Source organism: Palaemon carinicauda, chromosome 41 (assembly GCF_036898095.1).
Source record: "Palaemon carinicauda isolate YSFRI2023 chromosome 41, ASM3689809v2, whole genome shotgun sequence".
Classification (NCBI taxonomy): Eukaryota; Metazoa; Arthropoda; class Malacostraca; order Decapoda; family Palaemonidae; genus Palaemon; species Palaemon carinicauda.
In genome coordinates, this window is record NC_090765.1 from 3,378,235 (window position 1) to 3,404,242 (window position 26,008).

At 36.2% G+C, this 26,008-nt stretch overlaps 1 protein-coding gene across 1 annotated transcript in view; it reads right to left on the reverse strand.

The window, feature by feature from the left end:
* Positions 1-7,871: 7,871 nt before the first annotated feature.
* The window catches only part of LOC137632570 (uncharacterized), a 261,407-nt gene continuing 243,270 nt past the window's right edge, over positions 7,872-26,008 (reverse strand). The window contains exons 6-7 of the mRNA XM_068364586.1: positions 23,895-24,037; positions 7,872-11,836 (exon numbers count right to left, since the gene is read on the reverse strand). Of these exons, the coding sequence (XP_068220687.1) occupies positions 11,659-11,836; positions 23,895-24,037 (321 nt within the window). The 3' untranslated portion in view covers positions 7,872-11,658. The remainder of the gene's footprint in view (positions 11,837-23,894; positions 24,038-26,008) is intronic.

Genomic DNA, 26,008 nt, shown 5'->3' on the forward strand with positions numbered 1-26,008 from the left:
TCCCACACTGTGTCCCATAATTAATTAAACAATATTTCTTTTCACCTAATGTTCTAATACTTGTACTTATGATCAGAAAGCAGAAGGGAGGAGAAGCAAACGGGTAAGTCAGGTTCTAGCTGGGTCCCCATGCCCAGTATAAATCAAGGGGTGGTGCCCAGTACTCCGGTCTGTTGAACTGTTACTCAGGTTTTTGGGGTATTACACCATTGTATATTTTTTGTGTAGTGAACGTCGGGTTGTGGTCGGCATTCGGACACTAGGCAGTTCGGGTGCTACCTCTGGCCACAGTCCGCAAACCACTACATCGTCATTTCAGCTACGCCGAAAGTAATGCCCCTATTAAATAGCTAAGGTTTGTATAGTTAGGGAAATACATATTATCTACGAATTTGTCATATTTACAGAGTAAATATATCTTCCATGTATGATTTTGATGAAGACCTGGTTGTCTGATAAATTAAAAACTACATCATTGTTTTTCCTGTACCACAGTCTATTTCTTGCTATCAGCTGAAACAATGAAAGAAAAGAAATTAAAAGAATTAGGCAAAAATTATTTGAGAACAATTGCGAGTGTTGAGAAAATGGATGATTTCCTCTTGAGTACAGTATTTACATGCAAATATTGTTGTTTACTTTAAATTAAAAGTTAATTATTTAGTAAAGGAAGTTTCTTGAACATATTGTTAAAATTTATTTATTTCATTATTTTGGCAACATCTCCAATTTCACAAATCTTGAGGAGACACCATAATTACTACAAGCAAAAAGAATATTTCCATGGGAGGGTCTCGAGTGTAATACTGTACCTAGAGATAAGGAGAGCCAAATGTACAGTCATACTCAATAGTCTACCGACCATCACAGACCACAGTTAGTGAATTATATTTGACATATGAAAGTGTTGGCAGAATATTGAATTTTTCTGTACATAGCCTTTGATGGTTTAGCAAAATTTATTATTTTGTAAGGCAAAGGGACCAAAAGTTTTCTGGAAAAAAAAGTATATACCTGTATAGAGTAATTCAACTTTTCAAGAATGCTATTATAATCATGAGATTAAAATCTTGATACTGTAAATACAGTAATAAAGTACTTATTCTTCTGTAAAATAAGCAAAGGATAAGGATGAAAAAAAAACACATGTGTCATTTGGAATTTACTATGGATAGTTAATAATGTTTTCAAAACAAAAATGTGGGCACATACATTAGATATTTGCTCAAAGCTGGAATGTATTTTTCATTAGTAAATCAAAAAGATCGGAATTATGCTTTCAATGCCAGACATATAAATATAAGAGTTATTGGTTGTAGATAATAAATTTAAAAATTACTGTACAAGTTTTTTATTTCTAGAAATGCAAACCTCAAGTATTTATTGAGCATTTTTTGTGACTACTATTTTCACTTAATGTGTGTTTACAAGGTAATCAAAAGGGGAGAACAGAATGGGGCCAGACCCTCGTGTTAATCTTCGGCTACAGGAACAAATTTGAAAGTACAGTGGTCATATTGCCACTATTAGAATAAAATCATATGCAGAAGAAACTCTCTTTAGGTGGAACATTTTATCTCGTGAAACTATAGTCCATTTCTTTTAGCTAGGCATATTTGCACCGACTCTCAGCGGTGCCCTTTTAGCTCAGAAAAGTTTCCTGATCGCTGATTGGTTAGAATTATCTCATCCAACCAATCAGCGATCAGGAAACTTTTCCGAGCTAAAAGGGCGCTGCTGCGAGTCGATGCAAATCTGTCTCGCTAAAAGAAATGGACTATAGGCAATTGTTGTTCTGATGATGCAGGGACATATTGTGTAGAACATGTTAAGCTATTTACCAATGGCTCAATTATGTTGGATGCACAGTAATCCATATGGTAAAATATGTAGCAAAATTACCTTTGTGCCTCTGTATTTACTGCACAGTTGACAGTATTAGTTAAGGCTTTTTAATGTAATTCATTTTTATATATACTGCAACACATTATGCTCTCAAAATTTTGATGTTTTCAAGAAGGAAGTCATCCTGAATTATCTAAATGTACCTTACCAGAACATGAAAAGATCTTTCAGATCATTCATTGTCAGGCAATGGTAAGAGAGGTGGCTGTTCACTCCCCTACTTACACATAATAAGAAATATAGATATATTATAATGGCACTCTAGATAACATAGATCCCTAAGCATATAATTTCAACAATTGAAAGGTTCAAGTGGATTTTACCAGACTGAGTGTCCCGAATACACATCTGAGGCATAATTATATTCAAGATGGTAATAGTGAGCACATTCTGATGTGCTAATCCAGTTTTTAGTTATTAGAGCTAAATATGGTCTTCATTCAAAATGCAGCAGTGAAGACATTTAAGGAACTTTTTATTTTGAAATAGAATGATTTATTTTTATCATCACTGTTTCTTAAATGTAAGAATATGTGAACGATATCTGTATATTTTCTTTGTGTTATTTTAATGTAATAATGTATGTAGTTGTCTGTATGAATTTTTCATAAATAAGAATTTCATGAAAGTTCTTTTCAATATATCTGACAATGGCAGTTAATGCCATCACCTGCCCCTGTGCAAGTCCATATGAGCTGAACCTTATATTTCACTCCCTTCCAGGATGTGGTTCAGTGCAGTGATAATCTGGTCAAGTAAAGGTTTCCAAAGCCAGCAAACAGCAATTTCAAATGTTTTCCTTTTTAATGCTGAAGATTGGTGACAGCAGCTGTACTGTCATGACAAGATTCAAATTTTGTGTCTCTACAAGGCTAGGCAATCCCCAATGCTTGAAGCTCTAGGACGATGTTGATGTATAAGCAGTTACCAGCCTCCTGAAGTCTTTTGTATAAGGAAGCCATGGATGTAGAACCATAACATTCATGGCAGATGTTAAGAGCTTTCTTTGCCAATATGAAGTGATCAGGCCATGAAACTTCTGGTTGGACATGTAGGATCGAAAGGCTGTTAGAATGATGGAAAGGCTGCTTCTGGGGTAAAGAAGGCAATAGATATCTAGAAGGAAGGCAAAGACCCCACCCACAAAGATAAATTACAGGAAGAGACCTAAAGATAATCTCCTAGACCAGGAGACTTATTCTGTAAGCACCTGTTCCCACAAGGGTGAATAGTTACTTCTGGAAGATGAGGAAGCCCCAAGTTGATGAGAAGATTCTATGGTGGGGTGAGTCAAGCTGTTGATTTTGATAAAAAATGAGTGAGGCTGATAAGGAAGCATATTAAAGTTTTGGCTGGGGAGGAGGACAAAGTAAAACCAAACAAGAAGCATGTGTTGAACTTACAGTTCTTTCAAGGGTGGTGAGCTTCTTCCTCAATTCTCATACCAATGGTTCTGGAAACAAAAATTACTAAAGGTTAACAACCTTTTGTAATGGGTAAAATAAACAAAATCAAATATCAAAACATCTGCAATATCCTCCTCCAGTTTAGCAAGCCAAGAAATCACTGCAGAACCTCTCATAGGTATGGATTTCCCTAAGCAACCATGAAACATGATCTATAAAAAGAGAACAAGAAGCATCCTTATAGGTAGCCTGTGTGGCAGAAGAGGGCTTCTGCACCTAAGAAAACAGTATTTAATATTAAAGAACCACATAAAGTGTTAATCAGAGGAAAAGAATGTGATATATCAATGGCTGGCAGCACTGCAGCTCTTCGGGTTCAGCATTACTCCTTGTGTTTATTAGAAGTTGACTTAGTCATTAGAAAGTAATGTCATAGTGGCAAACTCATTGTTGTAGCCTTACAGTAGCTGGAGCTAGTCAAAGATACTAGGAAGGAAGCTTTATTTTGAAAATAATTTAAACCTAATCAAGTGTTTATACAGAGATAATGATAACTTTAAGAGAACACAAATACTCACACAGATCTTTATTCAAATATCTGACCAACAGCATATTTTTGTCAGAAGAATCAAACAGGGTTTTCTTGGGGGACTAAGGCTGCCAGGAGACTTAAAATGTTTTCTGTGTCCACAGGGTTCCAGCGAGTGCCCTTGAAAAGGTATTTTTCATTGAGAAGTGATCCAGGGTTGCTGGAACATGATGAGTTGAGGGAGAAGGGGAGTATGCTTTTTAACAAGAAGTTGAAGCTTCACTAAATAATCTGCAGTAGACGAGAGGATAGGCCAACAGAACAGTTCCTGAAGTGAAGCTTCAAAGAGGAAAACATAGTGGTCTTTGTAAATTTGAAACATGGAAAAGGAGAGTTCTTAGTATATTGCTTTCTCTATGATAACAACTCCTGACCTTGAAATGGTAATGAGAACAGATTCTTATGTAAGACAGGAAGCAGTCAAGAGATGACCAGAGAATGAGAGGTATGATAAGAAGGGTTGGAGCTAATTTCACAATGTGAGTTTATGAGATGAAAAATTAACTGTGTAAAGAGGTTTCAAGAATCCTGTTGGGACTAGAAAGACCCCTTTGCTGCCATGATAGTAGCATGATAGGATGTGATGCAGGTAGCGGGATCTCTCACAATCAAGACATGGAAGAGGAAGTAAATGTAGATAGCACGGACGTGTATAAGGGCTCAGTTGTAGTTAGAGGAGTGTGAGAAGATATCACTGTTGTAAATGAATGCATGAAAGAATTACCACTGATGAGGGCTGCAGAAGACTCTTAATGAATCACATAACTGTACTTGATAGACATTACTCTCCCATAGTGGGCGAAACTGATACCAAAATTAACCTGTCTAATAATAGCACACATAGCACACTTGAATCCAAAAGAATAAGCATTGTATATGGGAGTCCCCATCAGTAGAGGACATAGAGCTATGAGCTCAACTGCATTACATATACCCAAGAATGTAAGGAGAGGTATATTATAAAAAGTACTATACATTAAAATTCCTATGCAAAAATAAATTAGCACATGAAAAACAAAATTAGGCGCAAATTATAGACATAAAATTACAATTAAAGTTATTTTTTTTTTTTTTAATTAAATACCTGTTATCATATGTACTGTACAATGGTAGTGGACTTTACGTTACCATGTAGGTTTGTAGTACTATGAGTGTACTTCACATGGTGCACTGTAGGCATTAGTAAAGAGTTGTTATAGCATCCTTCATCCCTCTGCTGTACCTACGTTTTAGCACTGGATTTTACGTCTTCCCATTTTCATCTTGCTGTCCTATTTTTTTATTATTTCAAAGTGTAACTTGAGGGTTTTCCCAAAGGTGCACCTCAGCACTGAATAACCTTCTCAGCCCAGCACTTATTTTTATGCACCATATCCCTTACATCTGTGTAAATGCAGTAAAAGGTTAGGTTGGATCATGACCTCAGTTTTATTACCACTTTTAGAAGGTACTCTCTGTTAGTTAAAGCATCATACTAGTAGTATACCGTCCCTGATTGTGATATAAGATTAACAATCTTGATACAGGTATTGTCACTAAACCAATTACCAGTCATACCATACATGGCCCAAGGCTTGCCATTGATGATCATTTACAATATACCAGTATTTTCAAATAAGATTAAATGGATGTCACTGTTGTTCATAGTTTGATCAACATGCTATGAAAAGATATATACAATAAGTTATGCTTTTTAGTAAGAAATGTTTGGGAAGTTCTTACTTATGAAGATTATCCAGGACTGTGACATAAACCCTGACAAACCAATGAGACAGGTCAACCTTCATGTATAAAATACATCTTCTACCATGCAAACAGCCACCACTCGAGACACCAAAATAATGGGGCAAATAAAAGTCCTTTTCTTAGAGTAAACCTATTCAGCATATTGCGAATCTTTCCCAGTCACCTGCATATGTCAAAACCAATCCTCTTGTTCAGTTGGCCATATTACTCATTCTTTACATTAGCATTACATTTTTACAGTTTGTATCAGATTTAAAGTTTCAACTCAAAGTGATATTTAAAGTGAACACATCAGTATATAAAATCAAACCTTTTCATTAAAGAATTAATCATAACTTCAGAAAACTGGGGGAAAGGAGAGAATAGTGATGTGGTAGGCTATGATATGTTGCCGACTGCTATTCTTTTCCTTCTATAAAATTAACAGATTCTGGTGGTAGATAATTTTGACTTATGCATCAGTTATGCTAGCAGTTATTTTATACCATTAAAAACATAGAAATAACTCTATAAATGTCCAGTTGTTATTTAATTCTCAATTCAAAAAACCTTTGTGACAATGTTGTTAATCATGAAACAGAAAAGAGGCGAATTTAATTGAAAGTCAATAGATTTCCATTCTCCTGAGTCAATCCCTACAGAATGAATGTTCACTGTAGCTGGAAAGGTTTGTAGAGGCAATGTTAATGAACTATTTTTTCAACATCTTTTGATTCTTTGCTGCCAATAATTCTACCAGACAGTATGGATGCTGTAACTTGCACTATATCATTTCTGTCAGTTAGTATATTACATTTAGACTTGATATATCTATCACTATCCCCTTCATAAATAAGTTCAGAAATTAGAACATTAGGTTTACATGACAATTATTGGATTTTTATATATTTGACTTGAAAAGACTATAGTCTACAGAATATATGGGGATCGTGTGCAAATATTTGTGACGAATTAACAACAAAATAATTGACGAAATTTCAGAAGAATATGGTATACAAAATAATTTTAGTTAACATTAGTAAGCTATCATGCTATCAGTTAGGATTGCATTGGCTAAGGTATTCCTACATAAATATTTCTCAGAAAGTTTTGTCCGAAAAATTCAATCTCAGAAAATTTGGTCTTAAAAGATTCTTAAAATGTGAGATTAAATATTTTTAAAGTATTAACTGACATATATCAAATGGCCTTACTAAAATTTCCCTTTTTCTGCTAAAACAAAGGTGTTAAAGGTATTAATGACACGGTATAAATTCTTTTGCCAGACTCCAATTAGCAGTTACTACTAATTCCATTGACCAAGTTACATTATTTAAGACTGGTGTAAAGTACAAAAATGAATTCTAATGAGAAAGCATATAAAAATATTTTTAAGCATTTGGAAATTGAAAGAAAATAGAAAAATTGATTGATGAACTTGATTATGTTTAAGATTTTCATATGCAGCAGATAGGATTCAGAAATTTTGCTATTATGAAAAACATAATACATGTCGAGCTCATGGTCAAATGACATGAAATTTATAAGTATTTTGAATTAACCTATTATCTTCTAAAGGGAATAAGGCATAGTAGATGAAAAACACCTATATATCCAAATAATATATGGAATTTTCTTAACTAAGTACAGTCAGCGTCAAAAGAAGTGTCGTCTATCCCACATTACTTTTACCTCCATTTTCTATAGATTTTAGAATATCAGGTATAAGAGACCGTATTGATGGGAGAGGGAGGGTTTGATGGTTAAAGCTGTTACGAGTTTAAAGGCGAGGTAGGGAAACATTTGTTTTCTCTTGAAAATTTCTTATGTTGATGAATAAAAATTCTTTACACTTTTCGAAATTGTTCATTTGTTTAACGTGAAAGACATTATGAATGTGATAAATATGAGGACATTTAATACCAACATTATTAGAAAATAAACGAATAACAGAAATCTCTCTCTCTCTCTCTCTCTCTCTCTCTCTCTCTCTCTCTCTCTCTCTCTCTCTCTCTAATGATAATCTAAATTTATAACATTAACTAATTCAATTGATCATAAACAAATTTTTTTATGTATTTTCGTCATAAAACACACAAAATCTTTGATTATTAACCAAATTCGTCTTGTTCAGTAATTTTGTCAAGCAAGAAAATTACTAAACTGATGTCGAAATTAACAAATTATGAAGTCACTTTTTTACAGCAATATTTAAATATTTATGTTTGATGATACAGTAATTTAACTTATGTTTTTTTTTTTTTTAAATCTTAAGCTAATCTCTGAAATTGAAAAATTCTATATCACACCCTAATGCATCAAAATATTTTAAATTCTTTTTCAGGTAGCTATCTGGATTTCAGTAATCTTTACGTATTTAATCCGTAATCTGCCTCGGGACCAAGCCGGTAGGGCTTTTTATATATGCATTCATAATTTTTCGTCATCAATGCTTAAACTATTTTTTAAGTCGTGGGTTTCTTTGGGGGCACATGTTTATATACAAATCAAGTATTGCCATAATTATTAAAGATACTCTGATTTCTAAGAAGGGATCTGGTTCTTTCAGAAACATTATTTTTTAATCTCAAGAACAGCTAAATGCTATTATTCCTATACTCTGAATATTTTGTATCGGGTTCTTTCTTCTATGAAATTGGAAAAACTGCCTTTCCTAAAGTAAATTTTGTTCCCACCCAAGCACCTCAAGAAGCTAATTTTAATTGATATATCCCTGCTGATAAGAAAAACTAACGCAACAGCAAAACGAATGTCGCCTTGGATTAACTTTGTGAATTACCCTTTGTGATCATGAGTTTTAGAAATGTAATTTTCCCTCATGATACTGTAGAAGCACGAGTATGGCACGATTGAAGAGGGGTAACATCTGCTATGAAGCAAAAAATATTAAATAAAGGAGCAAGAATGAAAGATTCGGTATCAATTTCAAGGGTTGGATCTCGGCTGAGGGGCCAAGGTAGCTTGACAAATTGTCGGGAACATTCACAAGTAATGTTTATGTTGAGGTACTGGAGGAAGTGTGCTTGTCTATAGTGAGACCTATGGTTATTCCTAATACACATTCCCTATCGATTTTGGTGCATGACAAAGTGGTTAAATCGTCACCAGAAATGGAAGTTATAGTTAGCCAGAAGAGGGATGTGCCCTGAATCCCATAGAGGACCAACTAGCAATTATGGTTTGTAACAGGAATGTATGTAAACGGCACATTCGCGAAGCCATCAAAATGAAAACCTTCGAGATATGGGAGTCTGTATATTTGACGTTATCCGAACATATGCCAAAATCTAGTTTTTGGTATGTCTGGACGTCTCGCTGATGTTATTGATGCTGAGATGCATAAACATCTCACTAAAAATGGCGTTTTTGTTAATTTTACTTCTTGTCTATTGATTACATATCTGAATTATAAAAGATCTTATTGAAATTTATATTGATATTCACTATTACTTTTTACGACTAATTTAATTTAAGAAACATTAAAAATAGATTAAGATATAATTAATCTTCTATGACTAAAGTAAACATATATATAACATTATTTTGAAAATTGTGAAATTAAGGAATTAGGAAGTTTAAATTTTTAAGAATAGTTTTGTTGAAATTTGACATACGTCATAAGTTTTATGTATAAGTATTTCTTAACTTGACTTGTTAAATAAAAGATATAAAATGCTCATCTTAGCTTGACTTGTTAAATAAAAGATAGAAAATGCTAAGATCTGTTGATTATCTAATCCATATAATGTTACTGTTAATGGTCTGGTATCTGTAACATTTGAAAAAATTATGGTAATAGGATGGTAATTGTCAGTGCAAGCGTCTAATGAGAAAAAGCATTTTTAGCATCTATTTCTCACAAATGGTTATTATACATATGTCAATTAACGAAAAATCAAATAATAACTGAAATTATAAACCTGATAGTCCAAAATAAAGTCATCTTTAAAATAGTAAGTAATTGCCATTGTATAAGAATATTAATATTGTAATATCAGCTGAAGTTTCTTAAGCAAAAAAATGATTTTGTAGAAAGACGTTGTTCTAAGATGAGATTAAAAAATATAAATAATTTCAACTACACAATTCATAGGTTTATAGATGGCGTTATTATAATTGTTTCATGATTTTTACTAGTTGGATCATATCCTCCAGTTCATAAAAACACAGAATATCGAAACATTATTACAATTTTGGGCGATATAAGAAATATTTTTAAGAAGTGAAAAAAAAATGGTACTTCGCTCGTCTTCATTCCCTCACCCACGTGTCCCCCAAAAGCTTCGCCCTTTCATTTCTTCCGTATCTTCAGTCCTCCAATATGGGGACGTTTCTAACCCTGCCTCCAACTTTCTAATGTCTATAGATTTTAGGGAGTAAGTGAAACAGGGGTGGCGACACTTCATTCGCTGCTGACTGTACATCCCAAATTACCATAAAGCAAAGAAGGGTATTATTCCCCATTGGGGCATCAGGAATAAGCAACCACCCAAATAGCTGGAAACTCTTTGTTGCTTCCTGAAAAGAACAAGGCCATATGCAACCTAAAATTGCGTGCACAAAAAGGGATATTACTTGGAACAGGGAAACAAATAACAAGTAAAAAGCAGCAATTAGGGCGCAGACCTCTGTCAAGGCAGCCCAGTTCCTTGTATCATATCATCTCTACCTTCATTAAACCCCTATTATTTGTTCCCACTCTGGATCAGTAGGTCCAGAATAATACCAGGTATTGACCAGAATGTTGGTGATTGCTACACCTTATGATGGCTTTATGCTTGAAATTTTTATCAAGTATAATGTGCTTTTTTTGTCATATGTCCAAATTGGTCCAGTTTTGAAATAGTGAAGAATTCTTTAAAAACATCTTGGATTTGGATAGTGATCCTGATCATCACCAAAATATAATCAATTATAAGTTAGCCCATTTCTGACATACCTTGAAATTGTCATCAAAATTTATTCATAACATTTTCCGTATTAAGCAAAAATTTTCAAATAGGTCCAATCTCATAATGGTGAAGAATCCTTAAAAAAAAAAATTCTGGATCTAGATGGTGATCCAGATCACCGCCAAAATCTAATCACTTCTAAGGTAGCTCATTTCTGATATATCCTGAAATTTACATCAAAATTCATTCATATCTTTTTGAGGTAGGCTAGTGACAACAAACAAACAAACAAACAGAGGTGAAAACATAACCTCCTTGGAGGAGGTAATAATGAATTGATATGTAGGCTACAAGATACTTGTAATATCATATGAGAGAAATGATTAATCTAAATACTTGAAAGCCATTTCTCATGCCTTAAAATCAACAGTTTAGATCTATCATCAAATCTTTGATGCTGACATTTCTGAGATCATATTTTCTTGTTTTTAGATTAATATTTTACCATAAATTCAAATACTAATGATTCTTCATAATAGTAACACAATCACAGTTTCTGTAATGGTCTTCCATGAATAATTAACCTTTTACATTTAGTTTTTCATGATAATAATTCCATAGTTTTCTATTCCAAATTTTCAAGGACAAAACAAAAACATTCTGAAACAATATTTTCTCATCCTTAGCTGCAAATAAAGCATGAGCCTCTTCACTTGTGTAGGGTGCTTGAATAAACTCGGATGCAAAACTAATTATAAACAAAATTGTTGTATGTAAATTCCAATATGAAGGCTGAAAATTACAGTACAGTAAAGGCCTACAAAATGAATGTAAAAAAATGCAGCAGGTAGGGTAGACTGTCCAAGGTAGATCACCACTAGAATAACTAGCCACCACTAGTTGAAGTTCCATCGGTAATTACTGTCCATATCTAATACATGTCTTTTCTATTATCAGCATAATTTCCAATACAAAAATATCAAGGCTTGTGTCTGTATAAGACAAGGTAATAGTTCACATATTGTGGTACTGTTATTAATTTTAAAAAGAGCAAGTTATAATAGAAAAATATCAACGAATTTAATTCAATAATAAAAACACAATTATGAAATAATTAACTTTAAAATTGTATTTTCATGAAAGACCTGTTCTTCCCCCAAGGGAGTGACTCAAAGGTTAGTGTGTCTGGTACAGCTGGGGAAGTTTTTAGAGATAGAATTGCTGCACTATATCCTAAAGCACTGCACTCACTCACTGATTTCTTGTGCAACATTCCACAAATAAACCCAGCTGCAAGGCTGAAATAAAAAGAAATCAGAGTTACTTATTTCTAATTAAAGATTTATTCTATAATTGAATTACTTAAATACAAGTGCATGAGAAATTTAATGGTTTCCAAGTCAAGCAGTAAATTCCATACATACTTGCATAAATAATACTTACTCTTTTTCCAATACTGTATACAGAAATTTATATAAAGATATATGGAACCCTTTCACAACCATTCTACAGTATAATACACCATTTGATAATCAAGAAATTAAGTGACAAATAATAAACATAGTACTCGGATTCTAAAACAGACCTGAATCTTTTTTTGCTTTGGTTGTTTTAAGAATTTCAGAAAGTGCCTCAGATATGCAGACCTGTCTGAAGTACAATAAATTTAACACTCCTAGTGATCCTTTAAAATACTGATATAATAAGATTGCATATCAATATGCATTTGGAGTTAGAGTATTATACCTAACTATATTGATCCTATCTCAAGCTAATAGGTCATAGATTAAACTGCTTTAATATTTTGCAAAGATTAGATTTTATCCCACTTCATATTCCTGCAATAAAGGTTTGATGTCAGCCTATGGATAGCAGCTGCTCCACAGTTCTTGTCTTGCTTCCCAAGTCTTTAAATTAATACAAAATTACTTAGTATATTGAGAGTTATGGCAATGCCATTCAAAATAAAATGTTTGGTACCAAGTTGCCATTCTTTTCCTTAGAGATGGAATATAGTAAGGTCAGTTTAATTCAAAATTGAGTCTTGGTATCTAATCAAAACAATTTCAGGATGTTTAACTTTTTTGCTTTATATATGAGCCTTGCTAAATATATATATATATATATATATATATATATATATATATATATATATATATATATATATATATATATATATATATATATATATATATATATATATATACATACATACATATACCAAGGCACTTCCCCCAATTTTGGGGGGTAGCCGACATCAACAAATGAAACAAAAATAAACAAAAAAAGGGGGGGGGACCTCTACTCTACGTTCCTCCAGCCTAACAAGGGACTCAACCGAGTTCAGCTGGTACTGCTAGGGTGCCACAGCCCACCCTCCCACATTATCCACCACAGATGAAGCTTCATAATGCTGAATCCCCTACTGCTGCTACCTCCGCGGTCATCTAAGGCATCGGAGGCAGCAGCAGGGCCTACCGGAACTGCGTCACAATCGCTCGCCATTCATTCCTATTTCTAGCACGCTCTCTTGCCTCTCTCACATCTATCCTCTTATCACCCAGAGCTTTCTTCACTCCATCCATCCACCCAAACCTTGGCCTTCCTCTTGTACTTCTCCCATCAACTCTTGCATTCATCACCTTCTTTAGCACACAGCCATTTTCCATTCTCTCAACATGGCCAAACCACCTCAACACATTCATATCCACTCTAGCTGCTAACTCATTTCTTACACCCGTTCTCACTCTCACCACTTCGTTCCTAACCCTATCTACTCGAGATACACCAGCCATACTCCTTAGACACTTCATCTCAAACACATTCAATTTCTGTCTCTCCGTCACTTTCATTCCCCACAACTCCGATCCATACATCACAGTTGCTACAATCACTTTCTCATATAGAACTCTTTTTACATTCATGCCCAACCCTCTATTTTTTACTACTCCCTTAACTGCCCCCAACACTTTGCAACCTTCATTCACTCTCTGACGTACATCTGCTTCCACTCCACCATTTGCTGCAACAACAGACCCCAAGTACTTAAACTGATCCACTTCCTCAAGTAACTCTCCATTCAACATGACATTCAACCTTGCACCACCTTCCCTTCTCGTACATCTCATAACCTTACTCTTACCCACATTAACTCTCAACTTCCTTCTCTCACACACTCTTCCAAATTCTGTCACTAATCGGCCAAGCTTCTCTTCTGTGTCTGCAACCAGTACAGTATCATCCGCAAACAACAACTGATTTACCTCCCATTCATGGTCATTCTCGTCTACCAGTTTTAATCCTCGTCCAAGCATTCGAGCATTCAACTCTCTCACCACTCCATCAACATACAAGTTAAACAACCACGGTGACATCACACATCCCTGTCTCAGCCCCACTCTCACCGGAAACCAATCACTCACTTCATTTCCTATCCTAACACATGCTTTACTACCTTTGTAGAAACTTTTCACTGCTAGCAACAACTTTCCACCAACTCCATATAACCTCATCACATTCCACATTGCTTCCCTATCAACTCTATCATACGCTTTCTCCCGATCCATAAACGCAACATACACCTCCTTACCTTTTGCTAAATATTTCTCGCATATCTGCCTTACTGTAAAAATCTGATTCATACAACCCCTACCTCTTCTAAAACCACCCTGTACTTCTAAGATTGCATTTTCTGTTTTATCCTTGATCCTATTAATCATTACTCTACCATACACTTTTCCAACTACGCTTAACAAACTAATGCCTCTTGAATTACAACACTCATGCACATCTCCCTTACCCTTATACAGTGGTACAATACATGCACAAACCCAATCTACTGGTACCATTGACAACACAAAACACATATTAAACAATCTCACCAACCATTCAAGTACAGTCACACCCCCTTCCTTCAACATCTCAGCTCTCACACCATCCATACCAGACGCTTTTCCTACTCTCGTTTCATCTAGTGCTCTCCTCACTTCATCTATTATAATCTCTCTCTCATTCTCATCTCCCATCACTGGCACCTCAACACCTGCAACAGCAATTATATCTGCCTCCCTATTATCCTCAACATTCAGTAAACTTTCAAAATACTCCGCCCATCTTTTCCTTGCCTCCTCTCCTTTTAACAACCTTCCATTTCCATCTTTCACTGTCTCTTCAATTCTTGAGCCAGCCTTCCTTACTCTCTTCACTTCTTTCCAAAACTTCTTCTTATTCTCTTCATATGAATGACCCAATCCCTGACCCCACCTCAGGTCAGCTACCCTCCTTGCCTCACGTACCTTGCGCTTTACTTCCACATTTTTCTCTTTATATTTTTCATACTTCTCTACACTATTACTCTGCAGCCATTCTTTAAAAGCCCTCTTTTTCTCTTCCACTTTTACCTTCACTCCTTCATTCCACCATTCACTGCCCTTCCTCATGCTGTCTCCAACAACCTTCTTGCCACACACATCACTTGCAATCCCAACAAAATTTTCTTTTACTAACTTACACTCCTCCTCTAAATTGCCAGTTTCTCTTACTTTCACTTCGTCATATGTCATTTTCAACCTTTCCCGATATTTACTTTTTACCCCCGGTTTTATTAGCTCTTCAACCCTCACTAGCTCTCTTTTACATTCACCTACTCTATTCCCCCACTCTTTTGCTACAACTAATTTTCCTTCCACCAAAAAATGATCAGACATACCGTTAGCCATACCCCTAAACACGTGCACGTCTTTCAATCTTCCAAACATTCTTTTAGTTATCAACACATAATCCATTAATGCCCTTTCTACTACTCTTCCATTTGCCACTCTTACCCATGTTTACTTATTTTTATCTTTCTTTTTGAAAAAACTATTACTTATCACCATCTCTTGCTCAACACACATATCTACCAGGCTCTCACCACTCTCATTTTCACCTGGTACGCCATACTTCCCGATGACACCTTCTACCTCTCCTGCGCCCACTCTAGCATTTAAATCACCCATGACAACTACATAACTCCTTCAACCCAGTCCTTCTACACACCTAGTTAATTCATTCCAGAACTCATTCCGCTCTTCTTCACTTTTCTCACTACCTGGCCCGTACGCACTGACAAACGCCCAACATTCCCTACCCAACCTAACCCTTACCCACATTAACCTAGATGATATCTCCTTCCATTCCACTACTTTACCTGTCAACCATTCACTCAGCAATAAAGCCACACCCTCTCTCGCTCTTCCCCTTTCAATCCCAGACACTCTACCAGACATTTCACCAAACATCACTTCACCCTTTCCTTTTATCTTCGTCTCACACAAGGCCAATACATCCATCCTTCTATTCCTAAACATACTTCCAATTTCACATCTTTTACTCTCTATCGTACTACATCCTCGCACATTCAAACACCCCAAAACTAGAGTGCGGGGAGCAGTCACTCTCCCCCCAGCTCCATCTCTTTGTTGCTGTCTCACAGGATGTAGATACAGGAGAGGGGGTTCCCAGCCCCCTCGTCCCGTCCCTTTTAGTCGCCTTTTACGACACGCAGGGCTAACGTTGGCACTATTCTAATTTTTTATATGCCCCCGCGGCCACAGGGGGTATATATATATATATATATATATATATATATATATATATATATATATATATATATATATATATATATGATAAATTTTTTTTTGCACATTTAAACGTGTTTTTTTTCATATTTCAAATAAGCCATATATATTAATACATTAAAGTCTGGATTCTCTTAACGACCTCGGGATCAGAGCCCCAGGCGGAATCACCCAAAGACTATAATATCAGACCGGCCGGGATTTGAACCCTGGTCCAGGATATCTGTATGCCAGTGACCATACCACTCAGCCACGAAGAAAGATGATTCTTCATAATGCTGAATCCTCTAATGCTGCTACCTCCACAGTCACCAAGATGAACGGAGGAAGCAGCAGGGCCTACCGGAACTGCGTCACAATCGCTCGCCATTCATTCCAATTTCTAGCATGCTCTCTTGCCTCTCTCACATCTATCCGCCTATCACCCAGAGCTTTCTTCACTTCATTCATCCACCCAAACCTTGGCCTTCCTCTTGCACTTCTCCCATCAACTCATCCATTCATCACCTTCTTTAGCAGACAGCCACTTTCCATTCTCTCAGCATGGCCAAACCACCTCAACACATTCATATCCACTCTAGCTGCTAAATCATTTCTTACACCCGTTCTCACCCTCACTACTTCGTTCCTAACCCTGTCTATTGAGATATACCAGCCATACTCCTCAGACACTTCATCTCAAACACATTCAATTTCTGTCTCTCCGTCACTTTCAATCCCCACAACTCCGATCCATACATCACAGTTGGTACAATTACTTTCTCATACAGAACTCACTTTACATTCATGCCTAGCCCTCTATTCTTTTTCACTCCCTTCACTGCCCTCAACACTTTGCATCCTTCATTCACTCTCTCACGTATATCTGATTCCACTCCACCATTTGTTGCAACAACAGACCCCAAGTACTTAAACTGATCTACTTCCTCAAGTAACTCTCCATTCAACGTGACATTCAACCTCACACCATCCTACCTTCTAGTGCATCTCATAACCATACTCTTACCTACATTAACTCTCAACTTCCTTCTCTCACATACCCTTCCAAACTTTGTCACTAATCGACCAAGTCTGCAATAAGTACAGTATCATCCACAAACAACAACTGATTTACCTCCCATTCATGATCATTATCGTCTATCAGTTTCAATCCTCGACCAAGCACTCGAGCATTCACCTCTCTCACCACTCCATCAACAAACAAATTGAACAACCATGGCGACATCACACATCCCTGTCTCAGTCTCACTCTGACTGGAAACCACTCGCTCACTTCATTTCCTATCCTAACACATGCTTTATTACCTATGTAGAAACAACTCTTCTTTGCTTGCAACAACCTTCCACCATTTCCATATAACCTCATCACATTTCACATTGCTTCCCTATCACAATTCTATCATAAGATTTCTCCACATCCATAAAAGCAACATACACCTCCTTGCCTTTTGCAAAATATTTCTTGCATAAAAGGATCTGCCATACTGTAAAAATCCTGAATCCTATTAACTAGTACTCTATCATACATTTTTCCAACCACACTCAACAAACTAATATCCCTTGAATTACAACACTCATGCACCTCTCCTTTACCTTTTTACAGTGGTACAATACATGCATAAACCCAATCTACTGGTACTATTGACAACACAAAACACATATTAAACAATTTCACCAACCATTCAAGTACAATCACACCCCCTTCCTTTAACACCTCAGTCCTCACACCATCCACACCAGGTGCTTTTCCTATTCTCGTTTCATATAGTGCTCTCCTCACTTCCTCTCTTGTAATCTATCTCTCATTCTCCTCTCCCATTACTGGCACCTCAACACCTGCAACAGCAATTATATCTGGCTCCCTATTATCCTCAACACTCAGTAAATTTTAAAAATATTCCACCCACCTTTCCCTTTCCTCCTCTCCTTTTAACAACTTTCCATTTCCATAGGCGTCAATGACCTTCGATGTCAGGATGCCAGAGAATTTCAAATCATTCATTCATTCATTCATTTCATTTCTATTTTCCACTGTCTCTTCAATTCTCGAACTACCCTTTCTTATTCTCTTCACTTCTTTCCATAACTTCTTCTTATTCTCTTCATATGAACGACCCAAACCCTGACCCCACCTTCAGTCAGCTGCCCTCTTTGTCTCAGCTACCTTACGTTTTACTTCCACATTTTTCTCTCTATATCTTTCATACTTCTCTACACTATTACTCTGCAGCCATTCTTCAAATGCCCTCTTTTTCTCTTCCACTTTTATCTTCACTCCTTCATTCCACTATTCACTACCCTCCCTCATGCTGCCTCCAACAATCCTCTTGCCACACACATCTCTTGCAATCCTGACAAAATTTTCTTTTACTAACTTACACTCCTCCTCTAAATTACCAGTTTCTCTCACTTTCACTCTGTCATGTGCCATTTCCAACCTTTCTTGATATTCATTTTCTACCTATGGTTTTATTAATTCTTCAACCTTCACTATCTCCCTTTTACATCCCCCCACTCTATTTCCCCACTCTTTTGTTACAACTAATTTTCCTTCCACCAAAATATGATCAGACATACCATTAGCCATACCCCTAAACACTCGCACATATTTCAATCTTCCAAACATTCTTCTAGTTACCAACAAGTAATCCATTAATGCCTTTTCTACCACTCTTCCATTTGCCACTCTTACCCATTTATATTTGTTTTTATCTTTCTTTTTGAAAAAGTACAACTTATAACTAGCTCTTGCTCAAAACACACAACTACCAGTCTCTCACCACTCTCATTTTCACCTGGTACGCCGTACTTCCCAATGACATCTTCTACCTCTCCAGCACCAACTCTAGCATTTAAGTCACCCATGACAACTACATAATTCCTTCTACTCAGTCCTTCTACACACCTAGTTAATTCATTCCAGAATTCATTCTGCTCTTCTTCACTTTTGTCACAACCTGCCCCATATGCACTAACAAAAGCCCAACATTCCCTACCCAACCTAATCCTTACCCACATTAACCAAGATGATATCTCCTTCCATTCCACTATTTTACTTGTCATCCATTCACTCAACAATGAAGCCACACCCTCTCTTGCTCTTCCCCTTTCAATCCCTGATACTCTACCAGTCACTTTACCAAACATGACTTCACCCTTCCCTTTTATCTTTGTCTCACACAAAGCCAATATATCCATCCTTCTATTCCTAAACATACTTCCAATCTCACATCTTTTACTCTCTATCGTACTACATCCTCGCACATTAAGACACCCCAAAACTATAGTGTGGGGACCAGTCACTCTCCCCCAGCTCCATCTCTTTGATATCTCACAGTAATAAGATATAGGAGAGGGCGGTCCCAGTCCCCTCGTCCTGCCACTTTTAGTCGCCTCTTACGACACGCAGAGACACGTTGGCGCTATTCTAATTGTTGTTATGCCCCCACGGCCACAGGGGTCATAGTTGGAATAAAACTTCTATAATTCTGTGTGGTATTGAGCCTCATGATGGAGAAGACCTGACTATTAGAATTAACTGCATACCTAGTATTATGCAAAGGATGATACTTTCCAGGAAGATCAAAATGTAAAGGATGGACAGAATATGATAAATCTTATGCAACATGTATAACACATTAATTGAACGATGGTGCCAGAGATTATATCTAGATCAGAAATAAGAAATTTAATAACCCGTAAGTTTGTGAACACATTAATTGAACAATGGTGCCAGAGATTATATCTAGATCAGGAATAAGAAATTTAATAACATGTAAGTTTGTGTCCAACAAAATAAGATGAGAATCAGCAGCTGAAGACTAGACACAAGAACAATAGACCAAATAATGTAGAATTAAAGAATTAAAACACTTCTTTAGAATAGACTGATCACTGAAAATCTTAAAAGACTTCCTCAATAAAACAATTTTTGTGCAACTGAAGAGAAAGACATAGTGTGTTTCTCAAAAGTAAACTTGCTGACGAGAATCACACCTGAAATCTTGAAAGAGTCATAGAGAGTTAAAGAAACATTATCAATGATGAGATCCGAATGTTGAGGAGCAACTGTCCTTGACCTACTTACAATCATACTTTGAATTGAGTTAGGATTTAACTTCATGCCCCATAATTTGCACCATGTACTAATTTTAGCTTTATCTCTATTAAGTGACGCAGCAACCCCAGATCTACATTTCGGAGATGGAATTGATGAAAAGAGAGTACCATCATCTGCATATGCAACGAGCTTGTTTTATAGGCCAAACCACATGTCATGTGTATATAGTATGAAAAGTAATGGGCCAAGAACACTACACAGAGGAACACCAGATATCCCATTCCTATACCCACTATGGTGCCCAGCAACAACAATTCTTTGCAGTCTATTACTTAAAAACTCATTAATGATACTGAGAAAAGACCCTCCCACTCCCTACTGATTGAGTTTGAAAACAAGGGCCTCAGGATTAACACAGTCAAAGGCAGCACTAAAATCAAGGCCAATCATACGAACTTCCCCACCACAATTAAGGGATTTCTCTACAGCATTGGAGATTGTAAGAAGGGCATCACGTGCTCCAAGTCCTTTACGAAAGCAAAATTGCAAACTAGGGAACAGATGATTACCTTCAGCAAACCCATTATTTAGACTTTTGCCAAGAGACATTAAAAAACTTCAGATAATATGGGAGTTTTGGAAATTGGGTGATAATCAGTTGGACTCAAGCTACCACAAACACATTTACATAGCGGAGTAACATTACTAATGGAATGGAAATGAAGTATCTTGGTAGCTTTTACTTGGGTTACCTTACGTTATTGTGTTAACATTTTAGTACCCATTGTGCAGACAGCAAGTTCATCCCTAAGAAGATTTTCGAATTATTGTGCCCTGAGCACAATAATAACCATGAAATAAAGGAGATACATTTCTTCGTCTGTGTAGATGTCTTTCAGGTACCCTGAGTGGGTATCCTCTACCATTCTGTGTACCTTGCCCTCTTGAATACTGTAGCCCACAATTATAATTGTTAGATAGAGAAGTTATTTCTCACCAAGCTTATTGATTATATTTTCATATATTTCTTTGTGATTTACACCCTTATTATGGTATGTATCTAAATTGAAGTTTTGTTCACATTGAGTTACGTTCATGGTACCTTAATAGCAATAAGGTAAAGGTGAAGAATTGTCTTTTTACATAGAGTCTTATAAATGGCTTTGCTTTGCAATCACATTAAACAAAATTAGTTTCATGCTTTTAGGAGAGGGTTAGGAATTTTCTAAATGACCTAGAGATTATTGCTGCATTTTATTAGCCTTAGAAGATTTTGTATCAATTTATCCAGAAGCCTATTTATTATCGACATTAACTAAAATTTCTTGCAAATGTGATCATCTAAATTAGCATCAATTTCACAGGCACATTCCCTTAGGCACCATTTCAACTTACAAGATAAAAGGACAATATCTAGAACCACAAAGCTTCAAAACTATGGTGACAGGCTTCCTACTGGTTTTAACGCCTTACACACAGAATTGCATTAATAGGTGCCCATCAACAAGATCAGTGAGCACCATTTCCTTAAATTTTTAGCTCAACAACAAGAAGACATAGGAAAACATGACAACCTTTAAATAATCTTATAGAGCTTCAAAGCTCCCACTCCACAGCAAATGTTATCAGATCCATTCCTAGCTAACTAGGAATGAATCTGATACCTCTATCCTCTGAGTCGGATAAAAGTTCATGTACAGCACTGTTTTCAGAAATTGACACTAAAACTAAAGTTGGATTTGCAGAAAGGGCCAGACAATCAAGTTTCCTAGCTCAATAGCAAGGTACACCTTCATTAGACACAGGGGCACATGCAGGTGAAGTTTCATCACCAACTAATCTCCTTAGCACAATTGAAGAAAAAGCTCAGGATGGGTGCAATGGACAAACCTTACAAAAGTTGAGAGAAGACTTCTTGGTCCATGATTACTTAAGGATAGATTATTCCATATACTAGTACACCACAGGACAAAATTCTGCTTTGGGGTTGATGAAAGAGTAAGTGGAAACTTAACAAATGGTTGTTATTAGTAATAAGTAATTGAAACTCACATGATTCATGAAATGCTTATCTGTCTGAACAGCAAGGTAAGAATGAACGAATCAAACCAAGAAAGGAGGGCTGCAGCGCTGAGGTCATTTAAGTAAACATTTTGTAATATAACTGTATTAGTAATACTAGAGAAGGAGTAAATAAGACTTTCATTACCCGTTTAATACCGGTCCATACTATAAAATGATATAAATACAGTACTTTCATAGCCACCCACAACCATTGTTTGAAAGGAACCCTAAGAATTTAAACAAGTAGATGTGAATGAAAGATCATAATGATCTTGATAAAAAGATGAAAGTTTAAGTGAATAGAGATAAAAGTTGGGATACATTGATACTGGTCGCTAGTAAGGAGAGTTGGTAATGTTTGGAATTGTACCTTGTTTGACTGACTGTTTAATGTTAGATCTTTGAAACTAGCAGTGCTCTCAATTGCTCCTATGTGATGCGCATTAAATTGTTCCATTACCTGCCAGTGACTTTATGCCTAAATTACTAGGAAACTAAAACACAATAAATTTAAACACATTATAAAGGTAAATAGTTATCCAGAAAATAATAGAAAAATATCCGTATGACCATGAATTTAACTATATGACTTTCAGTCAAAGTCAAAATTTGTTTGTCTTGATGTTGAAATATACTAAATAGGAACACAGTACCTTAATTGGAAGTGATGTCTTTGAAAAATAAAAATGAATAATCTTTCAGAAGATCAAGTTGCCTTTGGTCAAGATCAAAATGTGTGTAAACTGATACTCAAATAATATCCAGAATTTAACATCAGCTTTTATGCTAGGAAGGGTATCCGGAAAATATCAGATTTCAATATAAACTAAATCTGTGTTGTTTTGAATTTCCTCAAATGGCCTTGAGTCAAGGTCAAACTGTGTTCAACTTATGAAGAAAAGTCAGAGGAAAATTTGATATTCTACTTTTTGTTATCATTATCGCAAGAAGAGATATCATTAAAAAAACTTATAACACTAAATGCGTAAATACTTTGTCTTTAGCTTACAAATCGCAGTGAGAAAGGGCCAATATGGGAGAGCACCTGGCTTAAAACGGATTCCGCAACTGATGCACAGTATCCACAGATCACCGACCTACTCTCTCTCTCTCTCTCTCTCTCTCTCTCTCTCTCTCTCTCTCTCTCTCTCTCTCTCTCTCTCTCTCTTTGCCTTCTTCCGAAAGCTCCCTTCCCGTTAAATAACTGCCTTGGCTATGAAGGTGACATTATGGCAAGCTTAAAGGAGGGGACTGTTCCATCGGGAAATTGTGAGTGCGTTTAGGATGGGGTAAAATCTTTATACAGATGTCATGCCTTGAATGGTGATGTGGAGCAAACGTTAGAACATTTTCGGATACAATTTCGGAAATACACCAATTTATATAAAAAACGAGAGAAAAGAAAGATAGAGACAGAGGATAAGGAGGTGGAGAGGAGTTAGAGAAAGAGGGCAAGACTGTGATCTGTGATGTGGCAAAGTGCAGGGATCCGTTCAACACCAGGTGCCCTCACTTATCGACCCTTTATTGTCGTGATGATTATAGTACAATGTATACAATTAATGTGTATTTAAATACCTTAGAATATGCTAAAAATCTTGGCTATAAACTTACCAATCTCCAGCACCTGATACGGACACCACATTCACATTTTTTTCTCCTGGAAAATATAATCCAAAGACTTCAGACTTCTCTATGTTCTCATTGGCCAACAAAAGGGGTTCATCTATTCCTCCAGGAAGAGATTTTCTTATTATCTGTAAGAAATATATGGCATAAGTAATAATGTTAATTAAAAAGTAATCCTACTTCTAACATACAATAACTACCAATGTACACATAGATTCAGAGTGGTGATCTGACGAACTGTCTTATCAGAGGAGCAATATTACCCAGCTCAAACTCTTTCAAATATTTAAGAACCATCATTACCAGCAATGAATCACTAGTTACAGATTTCAAGGAGAGATTATGGAGTGCAGAATAAGCAATGGGCATGCTGAATACAGTTTGAAGGTAAAATCGAATATCATCATCCTCTCCTCCTACGCCTATTGACACAAAGGGCATCGGTTAGATTTTGCCAGTCGTCTTTATCTTGTAGGCTTGTACTTCTGCATCAAAGGACATTTCCTCCTCAAGAAAAGTTTGCTTTATCTTTCTATCTTCCATGGTCTAACCACTTGATCTTTCCAACTGAGTCTGTACTTTATCCGATGTTCAGAGCAAAATCAAAATATACATTTCACTTGTAGGATCGATATTAACTTATGGGCACCAGTCATGATACAGCACTGAAACAACTGATGCAGAAGTTGTTGCCTTTGAGGATAAAGCATTGAGATGAATTATGGGAATCAAATAGCAGTAACATATAACAGATGTGGCAATTCGGGAGGTGGCGGGGTTGCCCAAGGTGAACGATATAGTTACAGTAGACTATGAAGATGGGGATGAATGGGGCATATTTTATTAAGGGAAGGTGATTTAGTCCCGAATGTACATGGCTGATGACAATGCGCAGGAATTTATTGGGGAAATATGCATCCTGTGAGTGCCAGAGGATTAATATATATATATATATATATATATATATATATATATATATATATATATATATATATATATATATATATATATATCTTGGATTCATATTTCACAATATAGCGTGTAAGCAGTTTATCCATTAAATATATAAGTTACAATCCAGCTGAAGAGTATTGTTTGAATATGTACATAATGTAGTACATCTGAAAAAAAATTGTGGAAGTCAAACCTTTGTTATTGATAAAACCTAAATTCCAACAAATTTTAGCATAGTTCATGGATAATCCCTATATTTTGAGAGGATTAAATGAAAATATATGTACAATACGAAACATTTTACGTCCCACATGATCTGACGGTCTGGATAAAGGAAAGCAATAAGTTTTTCATAATGCATTGTAGAGTAGCTTTTTGGACTCGAGCCATGTCGTCCTGATGGAACTTCCATCAGGACGACATAGCCATCTCACCCAAAAATAGATTTTTCCTATGTCAAAATCCGTTTCTTTAAACATACTACTGGTTTGAGCAAGCTAAGAACAATTAGCGTGACGCAACCGCCGTCTCCCCCAGCCCCAATTCTGCCATCGTCCAATTGCAGTTCTTCATAATGGGCCCATTCTATTTCCTTGCAATGGTCTCTTTCCACTCCTTGATAAATTTTTCATTTCCTTTCCTCATATTAGACTCATTCCTCTTCCCCAAACTGGTCCTAATTCACTATGTCATACTGATCCCATTCTCATTCCTCACACTGATAATATTTCCTTTCCTAATACTGTTCCCATTCCCCTTCCTTTCACCAGTCCCATATGCCTCCCTCATATAAGTCCCATTCCCTTACTTCGCACCAGTCCCACTCATGTTTCTCATTCCGGTCCCATTCTAGTTCCTTGTTTCATTTTCACCCCTTTCCTCACCCCGCCCTATTCTCTTCCCCATACTGGTCATATTTCACTCCTCATACCCATTTAATTTCCTTGTGCCAGTTCCATTCCCCTTCCTTGTACCGGTCCCACTCACTTTACTCGTGCAGGTCCTATTCCCCTTCCTGTTACCAGTCCCATTTACCTTTCTCACACAGGTCCATTTCCTCTTCCTCATTCCAGTTCCATCCTCTTTCTTTGTACCAGTACCATTTGATTTTCTAATACATGTTGAATTACCCTTCCCTTTATTGG